General features: G+C 37.3%; 1 protein-coding gene across 2 annotated transcripts in view; it reads right to left on the bottom strand.

Moving 5' to 3' along the window:
- ADAM10 (ADAM metallopeptidase domain 10) overlaps nt 1-17,075 on the bottom strand; it is a 42,656-nt gene that overhangs the window by 2,702 nt on the left and 22,879 nt on the right. For both annotated transcript variants that reach the window (XM_068204090.1, XM_068204091.1), the window contains exons 5-15: nt 11,128-11,231; nt 9,253-9,402; nt 8,034-8,126; nt 7,224-7,407; nt 5,438-5,601; nt 4,202-4,385; nt 3,148-3,298; nt 2,669-2,852; nt 1,381-1,489; nt 868-1,088; nt 43-169 (exon numbers count right to left, since the gene is read on the bottom strand). In XM_068204090.1, coding sequence (XP_068060191.1) covers nt 43-169; nt 868-1,088; nt 1,381-1,489; nt 2,669-2,852; nt 3,148-3,298; nt 4,202-4,385; nt 5,438-5,601; nt 7,224-7,407; nt 8,034-8,126; nt 9,253-9,402; nt 11,128-11,231 — 1,671 coding nt within the window. The remainder of the gene's footprint in view (nt 1-42; nt 170-867; nt 1,089-1,380; nt 1,490-2,668; nt 2,853-3,147; nt 3,299-4,201; nt 4,386-5,437; nt 5,602-7,223; nt 7,408-8,033; nt 8,127-9,252; nt 9,403-11,127; nt 11,232-17,075) is intronic.

Here is a 17,075-nt window from a genome sequence, read left to right on the forward strand (position 1 = left end):
CTGAGGAGAAAACATATCTCTATAATTAGCTGCATTACTCACCTGGAAGTGGTTTATGAGGAGGCAACTTTGGATTACTGCTTGGAGTATGAACACTGCATATCTTAATGAAGCCAGCCATTAACATGATCAATGCAATTCCCATAAGCAACACTGCCCACCAATAAGCCTAAAAAACAAAACCACAACAACAACAAAAAGATTGTGTAGGGGCTGGCACACATGCACAAGAGACAGAGGACATTGAAAATGGCTTTTTACTGTGTTTTAGAAGTCATCAAAAAGCTTTCCGAAACATCACCAAGAATATCCAGCCTAACATTTGAAAGAAATGTCCCCAAAGTTTTTCCACAGAAAAGCCCCATACTTCCATTCTAGTATCAGAAGGGTACTTCACAGAAGATACACTCCAGCAGAGATGTATAAGCCTAAAACAATCAACAGCTTACACAAAATTGCCTGTGCAGCTCTCCAAGGGTGTTTCACTCTAGCTCCTCTTCCAGTATATTATTATTAAAGTGACATTTAGCACAATAAAAATTATGAATGCTAAAGATCAAAATATTGAGTTCCTTAAAAGAAGTCAGAGCATACAAATATGAAGAGTCAAAACATGAAAAAACAGTAAATTAAAAATGTGAATGGATAGAGGTATTAACAGACCCTATTTATTTGTTTGTTTCCATTCCCTTCAATCTAGCAAACTTATTTGTTGCACCCAGGGGGCTAACAGAAAATCTAGTGAAACAAGGGCTAATTGTACTTTGAAGAATGCTGAAGCAGTCTGCATATTAACACTTATCAACTGTGAATCTTGATTACCAAGAACATTTTCATATTAGACTTGTAATATAAAAATATACTTACCACAATCCATTCTGCAATATTTTCATATAGTTCTGGATTAAAAATTGCTTTCTTTAATCTAGCTAGAGGGCCATCAGCATCTACTAGCCGACACCTCATAAACACATCACAGTAGCCTTTGAAATCGTTACAGGGAGATCCAGGTTGCAAAGTAATGGTTTCAAGATGAAAATATTCCTGCCATCGGCTCGAGCCTGTGCTTGCACAAGTAGCTGGGTCCACTGAAAAGTGAATACAAATGAATCAAACCATTATTGTATTAAAACATCCATGCACGAATACCCACCCTAGTAATTAATTGTTCAAAATGCTTTTCTAATAATCTGTAAAAATGCAGAATGTATTATTTCCTACACAGTACAGTGCAGTGTCTGTCTGAAACTACATTTGAACAAAATGCTCTCAAAGCTAACAAAAACTCAAGCACAAACACCATGAGCAGGTTCCTCAGACCCCTCCTCCTCTATTTACATGAATACATACATTTACATTTATGATTCAGGTAAATCTTACTTTTTCTCATGCAGCAGACATGGCACAGTTCTCTATCATCCTTGCCATCTGAACTAGCACATGTGCACTCCTCCAAGCCGTGCTTCTCACAGATAGAGCCAGCACATTGCTGTGGGAGACAAAAGCACAGCAACACAAAAATCAATTTCACTTCTAAGCATACTGACACTAGGACAGATATTAACAATTAATATCTGAAAGCACAATTATAGCTCTAAAGATGCTTATCAATAAATCAACTGCTTCAATTTTTTTTCTAAAGCTTATAAACAAAAAATTATTGCAGTTATTCAACATCAATATTTTGGCATATTTTCTAGTTATTTAAAAAGTCATTTACCAATGTCATTTTTTAACACAGTATTTTCTTTTATAACCTGAGAGTACCCTCCAAAACACCCACAGCACCACAGTTCACACTGAAACATGACTACTTAAAATCATGGTTAGAAAAATAAATCTAACACATGTATACACAAATATCTCTTGGAAAATAATAAAAATTAATGGCAAAAAAGATTCTGTATTTAATTTCACTGTGTGAGAATCCTTCAAACTCCAAGTTCAGTTTATTTTTAATTTTGTTTCAAAATCAGTAACTATATGAAAACAATTCCTCTATCTTTAAGATGGCTATAAATTAGCTGAAAAATATTACAAGCAGTACTTGATTAAAATCCTGGACTGTGGAAAACAAACTTACAGCAAAACAAGTTACAGGTCTTAAAGAGGATGATTTTTGCTTGTGTTTGCTTCCAAGCAAACAAAGATCAATTTATAAGAGACTTCCCATCAATATTTCATGGCAAATGCCATGTTCTCTTTAGCCCAGGAAACTAATGGCAGTTCAGAATCATTCTAATTCCATACGCTTGCACATCAGTGCTGTAGGTACATGTTTGGAGAAATTGTGTATTGCCAATAAACCAAATTCAACCTCTACTAACAGAATATCCAGTTTTCTAAGGCAACAGAATTATTGACCAAGACTGAAGAAAAGTGAAAAGGTGGCACTAGTAAATAAAACGCTTTCATAATTCTGATTTTTACAAAAAACTGTAAGTGTAACTTTCTCAGACAGTACTGCTACCTTGGGATTTGTTACCTACTTCTTAATCCTTGGTGTACTTTCACTGTTATTTTGACTGACACCAATAAATCAAACTTCTATACAGAAAAAGAGACTGAGCTTGCACTCCTGTGCAGGAAGTACAGAAACAGTATCAATTCACGATACAGTGCCCTGCAATAAGCCACATTAGCAGTTATGTAAGACTAAAAACCATACCCCCTTTATGCAAACTTGTGTGTTCCTGTTGCACACTGTGAAGTTCTCTTTGGGTTCAGATATAGGGCAGAGAGCACTGACACCATTACACATTCCTTCCTTAGCACAGTCAGAATCATTCCGACACTTGTCTGTCCTCGATTTGAAATCACACTGGGCAGTGCAACACGGGCCTTGGCTGGGGCTGCAAACAAGCACAGATTGTGGATGTCAAGAAAAAGCATGAACCATTCCAAACAAACTATTCACCCTGAAACCTACTCAAGCACTCCAACTTCTGATTTAATCAACGTCACTTGAAAATAATTTTCTCCATAGCATAATTATGCTTATGTACTTCTCACTCATTGTATAAAGCATATTAAACAAAATCAGTGCTTTTATAAAAATGCAGGTAAGCTGATTCAGATTCTGAAATCCCCATTAAAGTTCCAACCAAATGCCCAAAATTAAAGTGTAGTGTAACACATGCACAATACCTGCAGTTTTTGCCTGGTCTTAATTTGCATTTTTTATCTTCTGGTTGGTTTGCATCATAACAGCAGTCATCTTTACACTGGTCACTGTATCCACAATCACACTGTTCTCCTTGTTCAACCAGTCCATTACCACAGATGGGCTGCCCAGACTCTGCAAGATGCCAGTACATTTATGTATAAAGCAGTACAAAGAATATGCAAATACTTATAAACCTTAACAAGCATCCAGCTTGAAAGAGTCAAGCTGGACTTGAGACTAGGGCTCAAGTCAACTTGCATTACTGCTTGACACCCAGCTTAGTCATTCCCACAATTCATAGCATTTAAAGCCTCCGAGTAAAAGGTTTTGGCTGCTAAGAGTGGGAGTGTAAGAACCAGCTTTCTGCTCAGTCTCCCAGGAAGCTGCATCCTTTCCCGCACTCCTTTAACAGTCAGAGGACCTTGAGGCAAAGGCTGATGGTACTGGGGTGAGCCACTCCAAAATACAAACCTAATGAACAGATGTGCAAACCTATGTGAGCACAAGCTCCCAAAATTTGTCAGAGCTCATATATCAGACTCCAGAAAGACAAATTCATGCAAAATTCTTTTTCATGCCTAAATAGGATTTCTCTGCAGTTTAATATGCACTCCTTACCTCTAGTCCTTCCACAATGAGCAAGACTGAAACCAGTCTGACCCTGTTTGTTTACTCCCTCCCACCAGGCATTTACAAAGACAGAGAAGAGCCTCCCCCAGCCTTCTCTGCTCCACACTAAACAGGCTCTCTTGGACTCTCCTTATATGTCAGATGCTCCAATCCCTTAATAATCCTTGTGGCCCTTTGCTGGACTGACTCCAGTATGTCCTGCTGCTTCTGTTCTGGCCAGCCCAGAACTTGACAGAGTACTGGAGATCTCAAATTCAATTCTTTACTTGAAGAATCTTTAAGTACATTTTAAAAAATAAGATAAATAAAAATAAATAAAAATTTTAATTAAGCATTGCAGTAATATTTTAGCTATATTTTAGCTATTAGTAATATTTTAGCTATTCAGGAGGATTAAATACATACCAACAAAACAATTATTTCTCTTTTTCTCAAGAACTTGGCTGATATTTCGAATGCTACAGATAGAGAACTTGTTGTTGTTAAGTTTGTCCCCAGACGTAGCTCTTGCATACATGATATAATTGCCATTTTCCTTCTGTCCCAAGTTCTTGGACTCTCCAGGAGTGCACTCCATTCCAGAATCATGCTGCAAAACAAATATTTTACAACTATCTCAATCATGGCAGGTGCAAAAGGAACCTGGATTTGGTAGCCTTAACACAGAATAAAATAAAAATAAACCACCACCTTACACTCTCAGGTTCTTTGCAATACAAAAACTATATGTAAACCCAGGGTTTGATTATGGGTTCTCTTTGTTCTGTTGATGTTTTTGTTTCCCCCAAGAAAACAGTAGCAAGTATCTAATTTCTAGAGTTTCATCTTATTTGCATTCTTGGTAATTTACCCCCAAGTGCATGTCCTGGAATGAATACTGACTTGGACTAGCTGCCATCTCCTAAAAAGAGTGGCTTTATGATCACAAAGGGTAATCAGCATTCTGTGGAATAAAAGCAGGAGGAGTTAACAGAAACCACAGTCCATTCTTCCTGTTTGCTTTGAGGGAGGTACAAAGAGAACTTCAAAACAGAGCAGGAGTCTGTCAGCCAGTGATTACATCTACAATATCCAGCATGAGGAATTAAATGCAGTACACACTGGCAAAACAAAAAGTCTTATGCTTTCAAGCTTACCACAAACATCCCTGAATGTCTGTGAAACAGTTCTGCTCAAAAACATTCTTCTTGGCATCCTAATTCCCTCCAGTATTTTCTTAGATAAACTTTTGAGTATAAATCATCTAAGAAACATGAGCCACTTGCTGAATAAAATGTCATCTTAATCAGTTTTGCAGTGCTTCTTCCTCCTCTCCAGGAGGAAGTACAATACCTTTAACAAGGTGCGTGTGACCCTACTCCTCATAAAGACAGGGAAGTATTTAGGGAACAATAATAATGTACCTTTGTAAGGGATTGAACTAGTCTAAGTAATCAATTCACAAAACGCACTGTTGCACCAGTGTTGTCAAATACTCATAAAAGGGCTCAGCTGCCATCCCTTTGTATGCAATGTGTGTGCACATACGCTCATGGAGTCAGGATTCTGCTGTCCTTGTTTACAAGGGGTAAAACCTCCATTTGTAAATCACCCCCTATGAAATGGCTGAGAGTGACTTAACAGATCACCAGTAATACTTACAGGGGAACCAAAGTTATGCCCAACCTCATGTGCAAAAGTAATGTGAGAAACCTTGGGGGGCACATGAGAGCCATAGTTCTGGACAGTGATGATTCCAGTGTTCAGAGACTTCTTCTTACCATCCGAGTACAATTTGCTTTTCTCACATATTCCACCAGAGCTCCCTACATTCACACAAAAGTACAAGTCACACATTTAGGGAAAGAAGTGTTGTGTTACTTGTCTATTGACAGCCTGAGCAACAAACAGTTTGCCTGCGCAGGTTTACAGACTAAGAGCTCTCTATAATTAATAGGAACACAACCCTGAAGGTAGATTAGATTTATTCACACAAATGCTCTCAACACTGACTGGATACATTCACACAAGAAGTCAGCTGGTTTAGAATAGCTTTTGAGAGCTATTTTAGGCACTCCCTGAATGAATGAGCCCTTATTTCATCATACCTGTAGTACAAGACTAGCAGGGTGCAATGTCCAACAGAAGTAGCCTCAATCAACAACTTATTTGGATTTTACCAGGTGAAAAAGGACATGGTAAATTTGGAGATCCTCTCTCACAGCAAGAGCATTTATATCAAATGTCATTGTCAGAATAAGTACATATATATAGATATGTATCTCATTGTCAGAAAAAAAAAAGAAAAAACCCTAAAGCTGAAAATGCTTTTGATGTGTTGGCTAATGAGACCTATGTTTAGAAGGTTGGCAGTCAAGTGCATCATACTTCCTGTCTGGAAAATTCCCAGAATTTTGACTTTCATTTCACCATATTTTTCCATAACTTGAGTTTCTACTGAAGCATTAATAACGTTCTAAAATCCAGCTATTCTATTGCTAATGTAAATGGTGTCTAAAGACCAGTCTAAAGAAGTTTTCCTTTCCCAAGGAGAATTTTGATTTGGTGACATATCCCATTTAATCTATGTCAGTATGTGTGTTAAGGATGACAATCTCAAAGATCATACCTTTTCTCAATTAAATTTAGTTTTGAAAGCAGAGTTTATGGACTGCACATTCCAATTCATCCTGTCCTTGCTCAGTGTACACACTAGAACAGTCATCACAGACCCAATTTCTCATTTCTATTCACCTTCTGGGCATTACATTTCCTATGGTTCTTCCACACTCACTAAGGTTAGTCCACACAGGTGCCTCTAACATATCAACTGCAGTCATGGATCTGCTGATCTCTTACCCCTTATATGAACAGTTTCATGTTTCTTCCACCATTATTCAATTCTGTTAAAGCTCTCAATAATGTTCTCATTAAAGTCTCACTGATAGAGATTTTTTTTATATCAAAAGACACACTTTAGACCCAAAAATACACAACTAGACTGAAACTAATGAGAAGCAGTTCAAGAAGAGTCATGCAGTAATTATTCTGTTATCTCCCAGAACAAGATCTCACTGATTTAAGAAAAAATTCTTTCAATACTACCCAGAAAACCTAAAGGTTCTGCAGTGTAGTTCTCATAGTTGTAAGCTCTGTTTATATAGAGCAGAAATACCCTAAATTAAAAGCAATCTAAGTAATATCACCTTTGCATAACAAAATAAATATGTTTTTCTATACTGTTCATATCCTGCTTATCAGAAATGCATAAAGATTAATTGAAATGGCACAATATACTAAAAATAAAATTAAACCATACTGAACCAAAATTGTGAAAAGCTAGATTTTTTGTGTATTTGCTGTCAGTTTAAAAGGTGGTTTCTACCTTTTTTCTAGTGCCTACCTACAGTACTTTATCTCATAGCACTGAAGGCTTGTATAGAATTACCTGAAGGGGCTCCAACCCAAGCCAGACCAAGGACTCCATCATCAAAATCACGGTCTGTAAACACATAGGCCAAGCAATAATCATCATGGTTCTGTTCCGAGTTCAGTTCCAGAAACTTTTCCACACCAATGTTAGGAAATCTAAAGGGATTGGAAGAGTCCTTCTCATCGACGGTTGTGTTAATCTAAAAGTAAATTGAAACAAACGGTAAGACAGGATTCATTTCCACTTGCACATGCCAGCTAAGAGGCTCACTGTTGTCAGTACCTTGCTATGTTACCTAGTTAAAGATGTTGTTTAAAATTTAAAAGCCTTGATTGTAAATTGCCACCTCAATATTTGGAAAACAAAGCTTTAAAATAAATGAAGAATTGCATTTGTGTGGGAAATCCCCATTCTCTTATTTCCTTCTATTTTTTTCCACAAGTACTCAAAAATTTATATTTATCCTCCTAAATTATCACTTTTACAAGAAGTCCCAACCTGGACAGCCATTCTCTATTTTAGTATTAAAGTTATTGGAGAATAGCAATAGTCTATTCAACACACAACAATGGTGCTGAAACAAAGTAAGTTGATTCCTATAGAAAAACTAACCACAGCTTAATAACAGCAGTAGTGGGCTTTTGACAACAATCACTAAAACCAAATCAAATAAATAGGTTTAGGGCACCATTTACTGCAGAGACACTTCTGCTAAAGAACTGTTATAAAACAATAAATGGGTACAAGTGAACAGAAACAGCACATTTGAAGAATACAGCCTCCAAGCAGCATCAGTGAGCTGAAAGCATTTCCAACCCAACTTACTCGGATTCGTTTCACCATGAAGCTGATGTTACGGATCCCTGAAAAATCTGTTGACTGGTAAATGGTGTCAATTGCTTTAACATGGCTGGAAATCTGTTGAAAACAAAAGTAGCTACAGTTCAGAGATCCATGCACTACACTACACAACAGCTTATCTTAACAGCAATAGCTGCAATGCCTACACTCCTACAATATGTGATATTGTGCTGTAGGAACTTCTAACAGGCCTTTTGAATTAAATCATGACCCACAATGGAAATAAATCACTACCTGCATCATCACCATGCCAGACACCACCAAAGGATTTTGTCACTTGATTTTTTTAAACACATAAGTCTACCAACTTTCAGATAGCTGTTTGCAATATTCACTTATTCACTGCTTTGTGTTCAAAGCACTGTAATTCTTTTTTGAAGAAAAAAATTTACCTGTTACAGATTTATTCTTTCATTTCTGGTAGAACACAAATGTGGAAAAACTAATAATTTACCTTTTGTAAGAGCACACAGAAAGGCTAACTCACTAAAAAGCTAAAAGGTGACTAAAAGGTAACTTCAGATCTTTGAAAAATGTTGCTTGAGTTGCCTACGTACAGTGTGATAAATAAATAGTAAAATTCAGATCTGCAATGGCACTGCAACTTCAGACTTCAGCAGAAGTATGTTAACATGCTAGCTATATTTTAACAAATTACCACCAAAACCATTAAATCATGTCAACCCTTTTCCAGTTAATAGTATATTGACAAATGAAAAGCATCTGCCTTTAGCTGCCACTGCTTTTTTACCATCCGCTATATTAGATACTACAGGAATAGATCTCAGCATTATTAGCTCACGGTGTTTTGAGCTAGAATTTCAAAGGGAAGCCTATGTAAGTGTTAAAACAGAGGCTTGGCAGGCTGTCAAACAGGACCGAGCTCTTCAGGAAATGGAATTTTTCTGAGTAAGAAGTGAGAACAGTCAAACTGCAAGTCTTGCTCAGAGATGCTAAACACACCACAGCTGCTATTAAAGGAGGCACATGTGCCCAGGACTTTTGTCACAGAAACAGCATCTTTTTAGCAAAATAAAAAATGCTGTTTCAATTATGTCAAGACCACTTTAAAGAAGGAAACAAACCATTATACAGTAAATAAGCAAAAAGAAAAGTTACATGAAATTTATCAGGACTACCCAAAGTAAAAGCAGGTAATTGAAAAGAGAGGGACTGGAAATACCTGTGCAATCACAGCTTCTCTGGTTCCATAATGCTTGTAGAATAAATGATCAGTTTGGATATACAGCTGGCATGTGTTTTTTTCAGCCTGAGTGGCACGCTTTTTTCTCAAAAGCTGTGGATCATCCTTCTTAGGCTCTTCAACAGGTTTCTACATATGCACAGGAAAGAAATACATTAATTTTGTAGTTCCACATGCTGCACTAGATTACCTAAATAACAATGGTTCTAAACATGCTCCACTAATACAGACAGGTTTTATTCTTTTTCTTTAATTTGCAAAGTTTCATGAATCTTGAATTAAGTGCATTATGCTCAGTTTTCAAATACTTGGAATGTAATCTTAGCAAAAGCTCTTGCTGCACTTCATTTTATACTACAAAAGGCAGGCAACATTACATAGATGTTTTTTCATTTATGTGATCTTTGGAATTTTTCTTCTTTGTAATACTTTTCTAAGATAAACAAACAGTTGGTTAGGAAAAAAATCAGCACTGATGGGACTTAACTGCACCTTCCCTAACACCAGTTATTTCAAACTGTAATTACCTTAGTCAGCCACCCCAGCAAACAGAAATGTTTAAGCACTTCAGCATGGAACAAATGGGGCGCTGAACAAGAAGCTAAAGGAACACTGCTTAGGCAGAGTGGTATCTGGTAGTGATGCCTGAAGTTTTAGCTTTCACATTTTCCAGGTTCTGTACTGCATTAGTATGTAACTCTGAACTTCATATAAAGTGTTAGCAAGTTCTCTTCACAGTTTAGTCAGACAAAACCCAAAAAGTGTAAACAGCAACAAATTGAGGAGGGCAAACTGAGAGGATGGGACTTCATAACCTGAAGCTGTAATTGGACAATCAACCCCAATATGGAAATGGACCAAAACCCATAAAAGTGTGAAAGCTCATGACTCAGAGTCCATCTTGGGTAGAGCCACAGCCGGGCTCTCGTACTGCCCAAGGTGCATCCTTTAAAGACCTTATAACACATACCTACTTTATTCCTTTAACACTGTCTAGCCTCTGTTCAGGTAGCCTCAAGTACATTTTCGGGAAAGCACGTTATTGTTACAAATGCTGAAAAGCACATTAATGTTGACAATTTCTGGAGTCACAACATAAATAAACTAAGTTGGATGCTATTTAACAAGCCATATTGCATAGTTTTCTGGGTATATATTTAGCTGACACCACAAAATTATGCCAAGACTTGGAACAGCTCAGAACACAGCTAAGTCTAAATGAAACTCAGTAATTTGCTGCTGGAAAAAAGGTATTTTGTGACATGTGATGCAAACCTGAGTGCAAACCCACTGTGGGACTCCACCCAGGTACACAGGCTCCTGCCACAGGACACTTACCTCTCACAGCAGCCAATCTGTAACGTGCTGTAACCCCCACAAGCTGACAGGGTTGTTAGGAAGACCCTCCCACCAATATCACTTACTTCTCCACTGAAAGCACTCATATATCCCAAGTGTGTTATATTAACATAACTTGAAAATCTAGAAGTTATTACTCTTTAGAACCAATGTATTACTTGGAGATCAAGGGATCTTGAAACTCTTCCTTCTCAATAGCAATAAAGTATATTCCTCATTTCAAGCTTGATTTCCACATCCATCGAAAATTCTAACTGTTGAAAAATTTGAGATCACTTAGGATTCATTAAGACTGTAAGTAGCACATCTGGGCTACAGAAGCAATGAGAAAAAGAATTTAGAAAAATGATGTTAAAAAGAAACCTCCAGCAATAATTTTAAGTATCGCACAATGTGGAGGGATGATAGCTCATCAAAAGTAAGAGACAACATACAAGAAATAGGAAGTTATCACACTAAGCACTAATCAACATAATCCAGTAGCCTTTGTTGTACCTCTGTTGTTGGTTCTTCTATACCAGTCATCTGGTACTTCTGCATTCTTTCAAATACTGAATGATCTGCACAACCTCCTTGTGGTCCATATTTATGTGGATATTCTAAAAAGAGGAAGGCCAGGTTGAGTTTTCAAATTCCAAGTACAAGTCCAAAATATGGCTGCATCAGTGCAACTTACTGAGTTGGTGTCCACTATTGTGCATGTGGTTTGAGGGAAGCAGCAGAAGATGCAAGGTCTATGCAGCTTTTTTTCATTAAACATTTCTACTAAGACATTCTTAGTTTTACAAACAGAACAAAACTGACATTTGCTTCTTAACATTATTTTCTCAGGCAGCACAAGAAAATATGATGAGTAGTGCCTAACATAAGAACAAGAGCTTTTATTTACACATCTGTACCCACTTCAGCTAAAAGCAGCCTTCAAAATATGACATGACAATGGAAAGTTATTAGATATCAAATATACTAAAGACTGCTTGGGTAAGAGAAAGGGTTTTTATGCCACTTGGTAAACAAACTAAGAAATCTTGCCAACATTCTTACAGGATTTTATTGTTTCAATTCATCTTCCACTGATTTTTGGAAGTTTTCACATTATGCTACTTCACTACCAAGACATAAGAAGGGAAATGCTAATGGATAGAACCATGGTTTAGTTAACCACTACATGTTAGTTAAAAATGCTGGAGATCCAAACTAGTGAGAAAATCCCACAATCTCCTGTTTAACAAGGCCAACTCTTGCAATAGTTGTCAGTGCAGACCTCATTGCACAAGGGAATGGGTTTCAGGCACACGTGCTTAGCTTTTACCATCAGTACCTATTGCAGATTTGTAACCTGTATTTGCAGAAGTTTCCTCTGGAGATGAGAAATACTGAATACTCCCCCTTTGATTTCTTTGCAGATTCAACCCCATCATAAATTGATGCTCAGGTAAGAAATAATGGAATACGGGTTATGGTAGCCACAGATTTGACTACTTAACAAGTCAGTTTCTGTAGGGCAAACCACTGTTTTAGCACCATCTCAACAGAGTGCCACTTTGTCAGAAATGTACAAACTTTACCAAGGTTTGTTGTGTTCTGGGATTTGTTGTGTTCTGGGATTTGTTGGTTGATTCATTTGTCTTTTTATTTTTGTTTGGTGAGGGGGTGTTTTTTTTAAAAGAATGCAGATCCAAATTCAAAGAGTAAAAGAACAGCTATGTAAGAGCAGAATTGTAAAGCCTAGGCACCAAGGACCTGATGCCCACATTCTATGCATTTCAGGTGATTTTGCCCTGGACTAGATCTAGCCTGGGCTGCGGAGTCAAGGCTTGGCAGTAGCTGGAGCATAGCAGATGTACTCCCTTGGAGTATGGGCCCTGTATGGTTTCATCTGACAGCTGCCTTTATTTTATTTTGACTCTTATGGCTGTTTCTTACAGTCATACTGCATGATACTGCTGAACTATTTCAATACACAGCTTACCTTGTAAGTTTATTTCATTACTTTCTACATACTGGCTTCCCTTATTTCAATTTCCACCACCACACAAATACCATTTTTGAACTGCTCTCTCATCACATTCCTCCCAGCACAATTAGCCCTAGCACAGTGCCAGAAGAATGGAGAGAAAAAGAGAAAAATATGCTCTTACTGCAAGTCACCTCACACAATTTGCTCCAGCATGGTAGTGGAACACTGACTTAGCTACAACCAATATTAAACAAAAATCACCACTCTCTCTTGGAGTCACCTTCTACTTTTTGGCGATCCTGTTTAATATCACTAGATTGGAGTTATGAGCAAAGGACTGTAGCTATTATCCTTCCCTTCTCCATCTCCACTTTTTTTCCTCCCACTATGGTATAAAAAATTCTACTGTATTTAGTCTCATGCAAATTTTCATTACTTACGACCTGACTTCACACCACCAACAGTTTATCCCTGCAAGAGCAGGATACCCAGGGGCAGGAGCAATGGCCCATCCTGTCCTTCCCCCACACACTGCCCCTGCAGAAAACCACTGTCCCCTAAAAGAAACTCCTGCAGGAGCCCCACTCTGAAGCATTATGACAACTGACAGAACAGTCCTGGAAATAAATGCGCTCACAGTTTATTACACAAAATGATCTCTCTTTTCTTTCTATCTTGTTTCCCAAAGATGTTAGGAAATCCCTTAACACATTTTTTTATACTGCCTGCCTGCAATTCAGATATTTCTCACTTCAAAAGTAATAATCTAGTAAGGAACACTTTAAAGCCATGACAGTTAAAATTACAAAAAATGAACACAAAACAGTCTGCAACAGCAATTGCCAAGATTTTGCATGTGCTGGAAAAGACAAATCCCCCAGAGGCAGATTTGAAACCACCCTGCTAATCATGGAGACAGGTAATACAGGATAGTTCACTTTGGAACCATTTCTAACTTCCAGGGAAAGTTGCATTTGAAATTTTATTTGCTAAATGCTGAACTGCACTGCCCCCAAACTGTGAAGGCACCGTTCCCTCGTCATCTTTTGAGACTCCCTGTTTCCATCATCCCCTGCAGCAGTTCCAGTTTTAAATATCTGAAGCTAAGCAAGAACTACATGGTGCCAGATGACTTGGCCAGTTTTGACCCACAAGACACAAGTCTGGTCCATGCTCTTGTGAAGCTTTTCAATGCTCTGAGATGTGCCAGCTTTCTGTGCAGCTTTCTGCCAGCTCTTTGGGATCGAGAGCTTCTTAGCCTATCCCTACCACAACCCTGAGAAGCGAAAAGGAAAAAACCTGCTTTCACCATGAAATTATTGCTTACAGTGAATGCAGAGTTGAGAAAACAGAAGACTATTTTCCAACAGAGCCACTGTATAAGTGGTTAATAAGAGGTTCAATCTTCTAACTAGAAAAAATCATTAGTCAAAAAAAAATCCCCAACTTTCTTTTCCAGTACTGTCCACTTTCAGGTTTTGTACATCCTTGCAGAATGTTAAGAAATAATAAAGAGTAGGAAAAAATAACAATGGATCTAAAAACCACCTGCAAAATCTTATCAATGCATACCTTCTGACTAAACTGTCTTATTTTAACTAGATGACAGATAATTTTTAATGATATATACTCCAGATGCTCAAAATAAGATTTTTTTTCCTTTCAAGAAGATGCACTACTGCCTTCCACAAAGATATTCTTGAACATTTGGTTTTTCTTCTTCTAATTATCAGTTAATTGTATGATCTGTTAAGCATTTAGGCTAACCATTTAATAATTACTGAATTTAGGCATCTTGGGAAAGGATGACATCAAACTTCCATTACAAATGATGAAAACTCAACTCTTTAACAGCCACAGAAATTTGCCCAATACTAGCAAAAGCAATAATGGCAGAATAAAACTCAAATTTAAGCAGATTTAAAAAAAATCTTCATTAGAGATTTAATTTGCAGCACTCTGTGATGCTGTGCTCCCATGACAACTGTCACCACAATGTGATGAAAAAGAAACCAGGTTCTCATTAATAACAGTTTTCAATGGTCAGCCTATTCAGCAGATAGGGCTTAGCGAAATTACAAACTGCTTCACTTTCTGTTCTCAGTTGTATGCCCCTTCCAAGATCATAAAGACAACTAAGTGGCCATGTTAATTTTCTGGAAGGTCTGAACAGGATTTTCCTGTATACTGTTGATCTGAAGAAATATTGATTTTGTATTTTACAGTATGAACTCAGGGATACACTTGAAGCAAATATGATTTAAATAAAGTAAATATCCTTAAAGAAATGTTTCCTAAATATCTCAATGTAAACAGCAATTTGCATCTTTCTAACTGTAAATTATTAAACAGTTTATCAAGACTGGTTTAGAAACTAAAATCATTCAACTTGTGTTTCAAATCATGAATAGAAGGCTGCCTTCCACTGGTCACCAGATCCACTGTAACAGACAAAAGCTGCCTTATAAAGTTGACAATATAATCCCCATTTACAAAACAACTTTTGTTTAACTACTGAAAAAGAACTCATTGAGATGCTAATCATATGTTGCATTGTGGTTTCTGAAAAGCACTAAAAAGCATATTGTTTCAAAAGGCTGAACCATGGGTGACCAAAAAAATACCCAAATTAAAGCAAAGATGACTTTTTACCTCAGTTTCTCCCGAGTTGGATATGTGATCATTTTTGTCGCTTTTGTCCTACATAAGACAGTAGTGGTTTGACTCTCTTTCATGAGAGCTAGCTTTAGATTAGAGCAGTAACAACAAATCAACAACAAATCTACTACAAAGCTTAGCTTTTCTGAGTTGTTGAGGTTTTTTTGGAGCTGCAGTTCAATGCAAAAATAGGTCTCATGAAAGACAAAAATAATGTAGCTTCAAAAGCACTCTCCAGAAAGAGACAAGCAGTTGTACACTGCAGATATTTCAGACAACAGAAATCCTAGTGGCATCTATGATCCTAATGACTGAAGTGATACTATACAATCAGAACGCAGGCACATGAGACTGCACTGGCAGCAACCAACAGGAGTGATGTGTTTTTAAATAGTGCTGCTTAGACTTTGCTCCAGGACGGGCTATTTTCAACCCTGCTGAGCAAGCAGCAATGTTCACTCACTTGGCGACTTGGAAGCCATACTGTACTGCTGCTTTAATGTGCCTTGCCAGAATAGATTTAGACCATCCCCTCTGATAATCTGATTTTGTTTCTAACTAGTGGTTTTGATGCACTAGATCCAAGAGGAAAAATTATGTAAGCCATACCAATACCACATACTAATACCTGAATAATTAAAAACACCCCAACATACCCTGCTCCTATTCACTTTATAAGACATTAGTAAGAACCAATTTCAACATTACTTTTTCCAGTTCACAAAATGACCCATTTACTCTTCCAACAGAGACCACTTCTACAAAACAGCAATAGTAACTTTCATAAAATCAATTTATCTGCTTCTTTAAGGCACAGTGCTATTTCTGTCAGTATTCGATAACAGTGAAGAGTATTTTTAGTCACTCACTATTTACAGCATAAGGAACTGGGACATGAGACAATCTTCTTGCTTGTCTCAACCTTTGATAACTGGGCACATCACTGCCTTATGTCTCTTTCCTCCTTCCCCTCTTTTCAACAAAAGGGTTACTTTATAAAACCCTTCATGAAGCTGACAGTGACTTAATTTACACAAAGTCCTACATAAGTGGAAGTCCAACATTCCCACTACCAAGCGGTGAACTGAACTGTTCAGTGAGACCTATAAGATGCAACACAAAACTTAGAAGTATGTGTGAATTATTCACAGAAATGTTATGAAAGATGTATCTTACAGTTCCACACCAAACTTTTGTAACTTTTTTATTACTTTTCCCTCACTATTTTCCTGCTACAGCAGCAAAGCCTGTAATACTCCAACTGCAGCTAACAGGGAAAACTGCCTTCTCCCCTTTGAACTGACTTCCCCCCAGCTGAACTGACCAGCAATGCTCTGTGGAGATGAAAATGAAGCTCATGCTGCAGCTTCTCTCTGAGAATCAAAAATATGGAATGTTATCCCATAAAATTATTCTTAAGTATGAGTCTTGTAAGCACCAGGAAAATATACACTTAGTCAGAAAACAAATAGTGTTCACAAATCTAGTAAATGCTTTTGTTCACAAGCTCTTTAGAATTATGGATATTCTATTTGCTTTTGGGTTAGTAATCATATTTACAGAATGAGATAACAGGAATGACAAACATATTTGCTAGCTCACAGCAATTGTAATATGCTCAGAGACAGCACACATATTGCCACTGAAAGTAAAGTTCAAAAAAAACCACCTAAATTTGCTGAGTTTTTAGTGGAGAAAGATCATTTCTCTTCACTGCATTCACCCAAGAGAAGTAATCAAGGAGAGCAATATGCAATAACCCTGTTTTTTCACTGGCTTACAGCACCGAGAAAATTGTAGTATACAAAGTCAAATCACAATCAGA

Source organism: Anomalospiza imberbis, chromosome 13 (assembly GCF_031753505.1).
Source record: "Anomalospiza imberbis isolate Cuckoo-Finch-1a 21T00152 chromosome 13, ASM3175350v1, whole genome shotgun sequence".
NCBI classification, from domain to species: Eukaryota; Metazoa; Chordata; class Aves; order Passeriformes; family Viduidae; genus Anomalospiza; species Anomalospiza imberbis.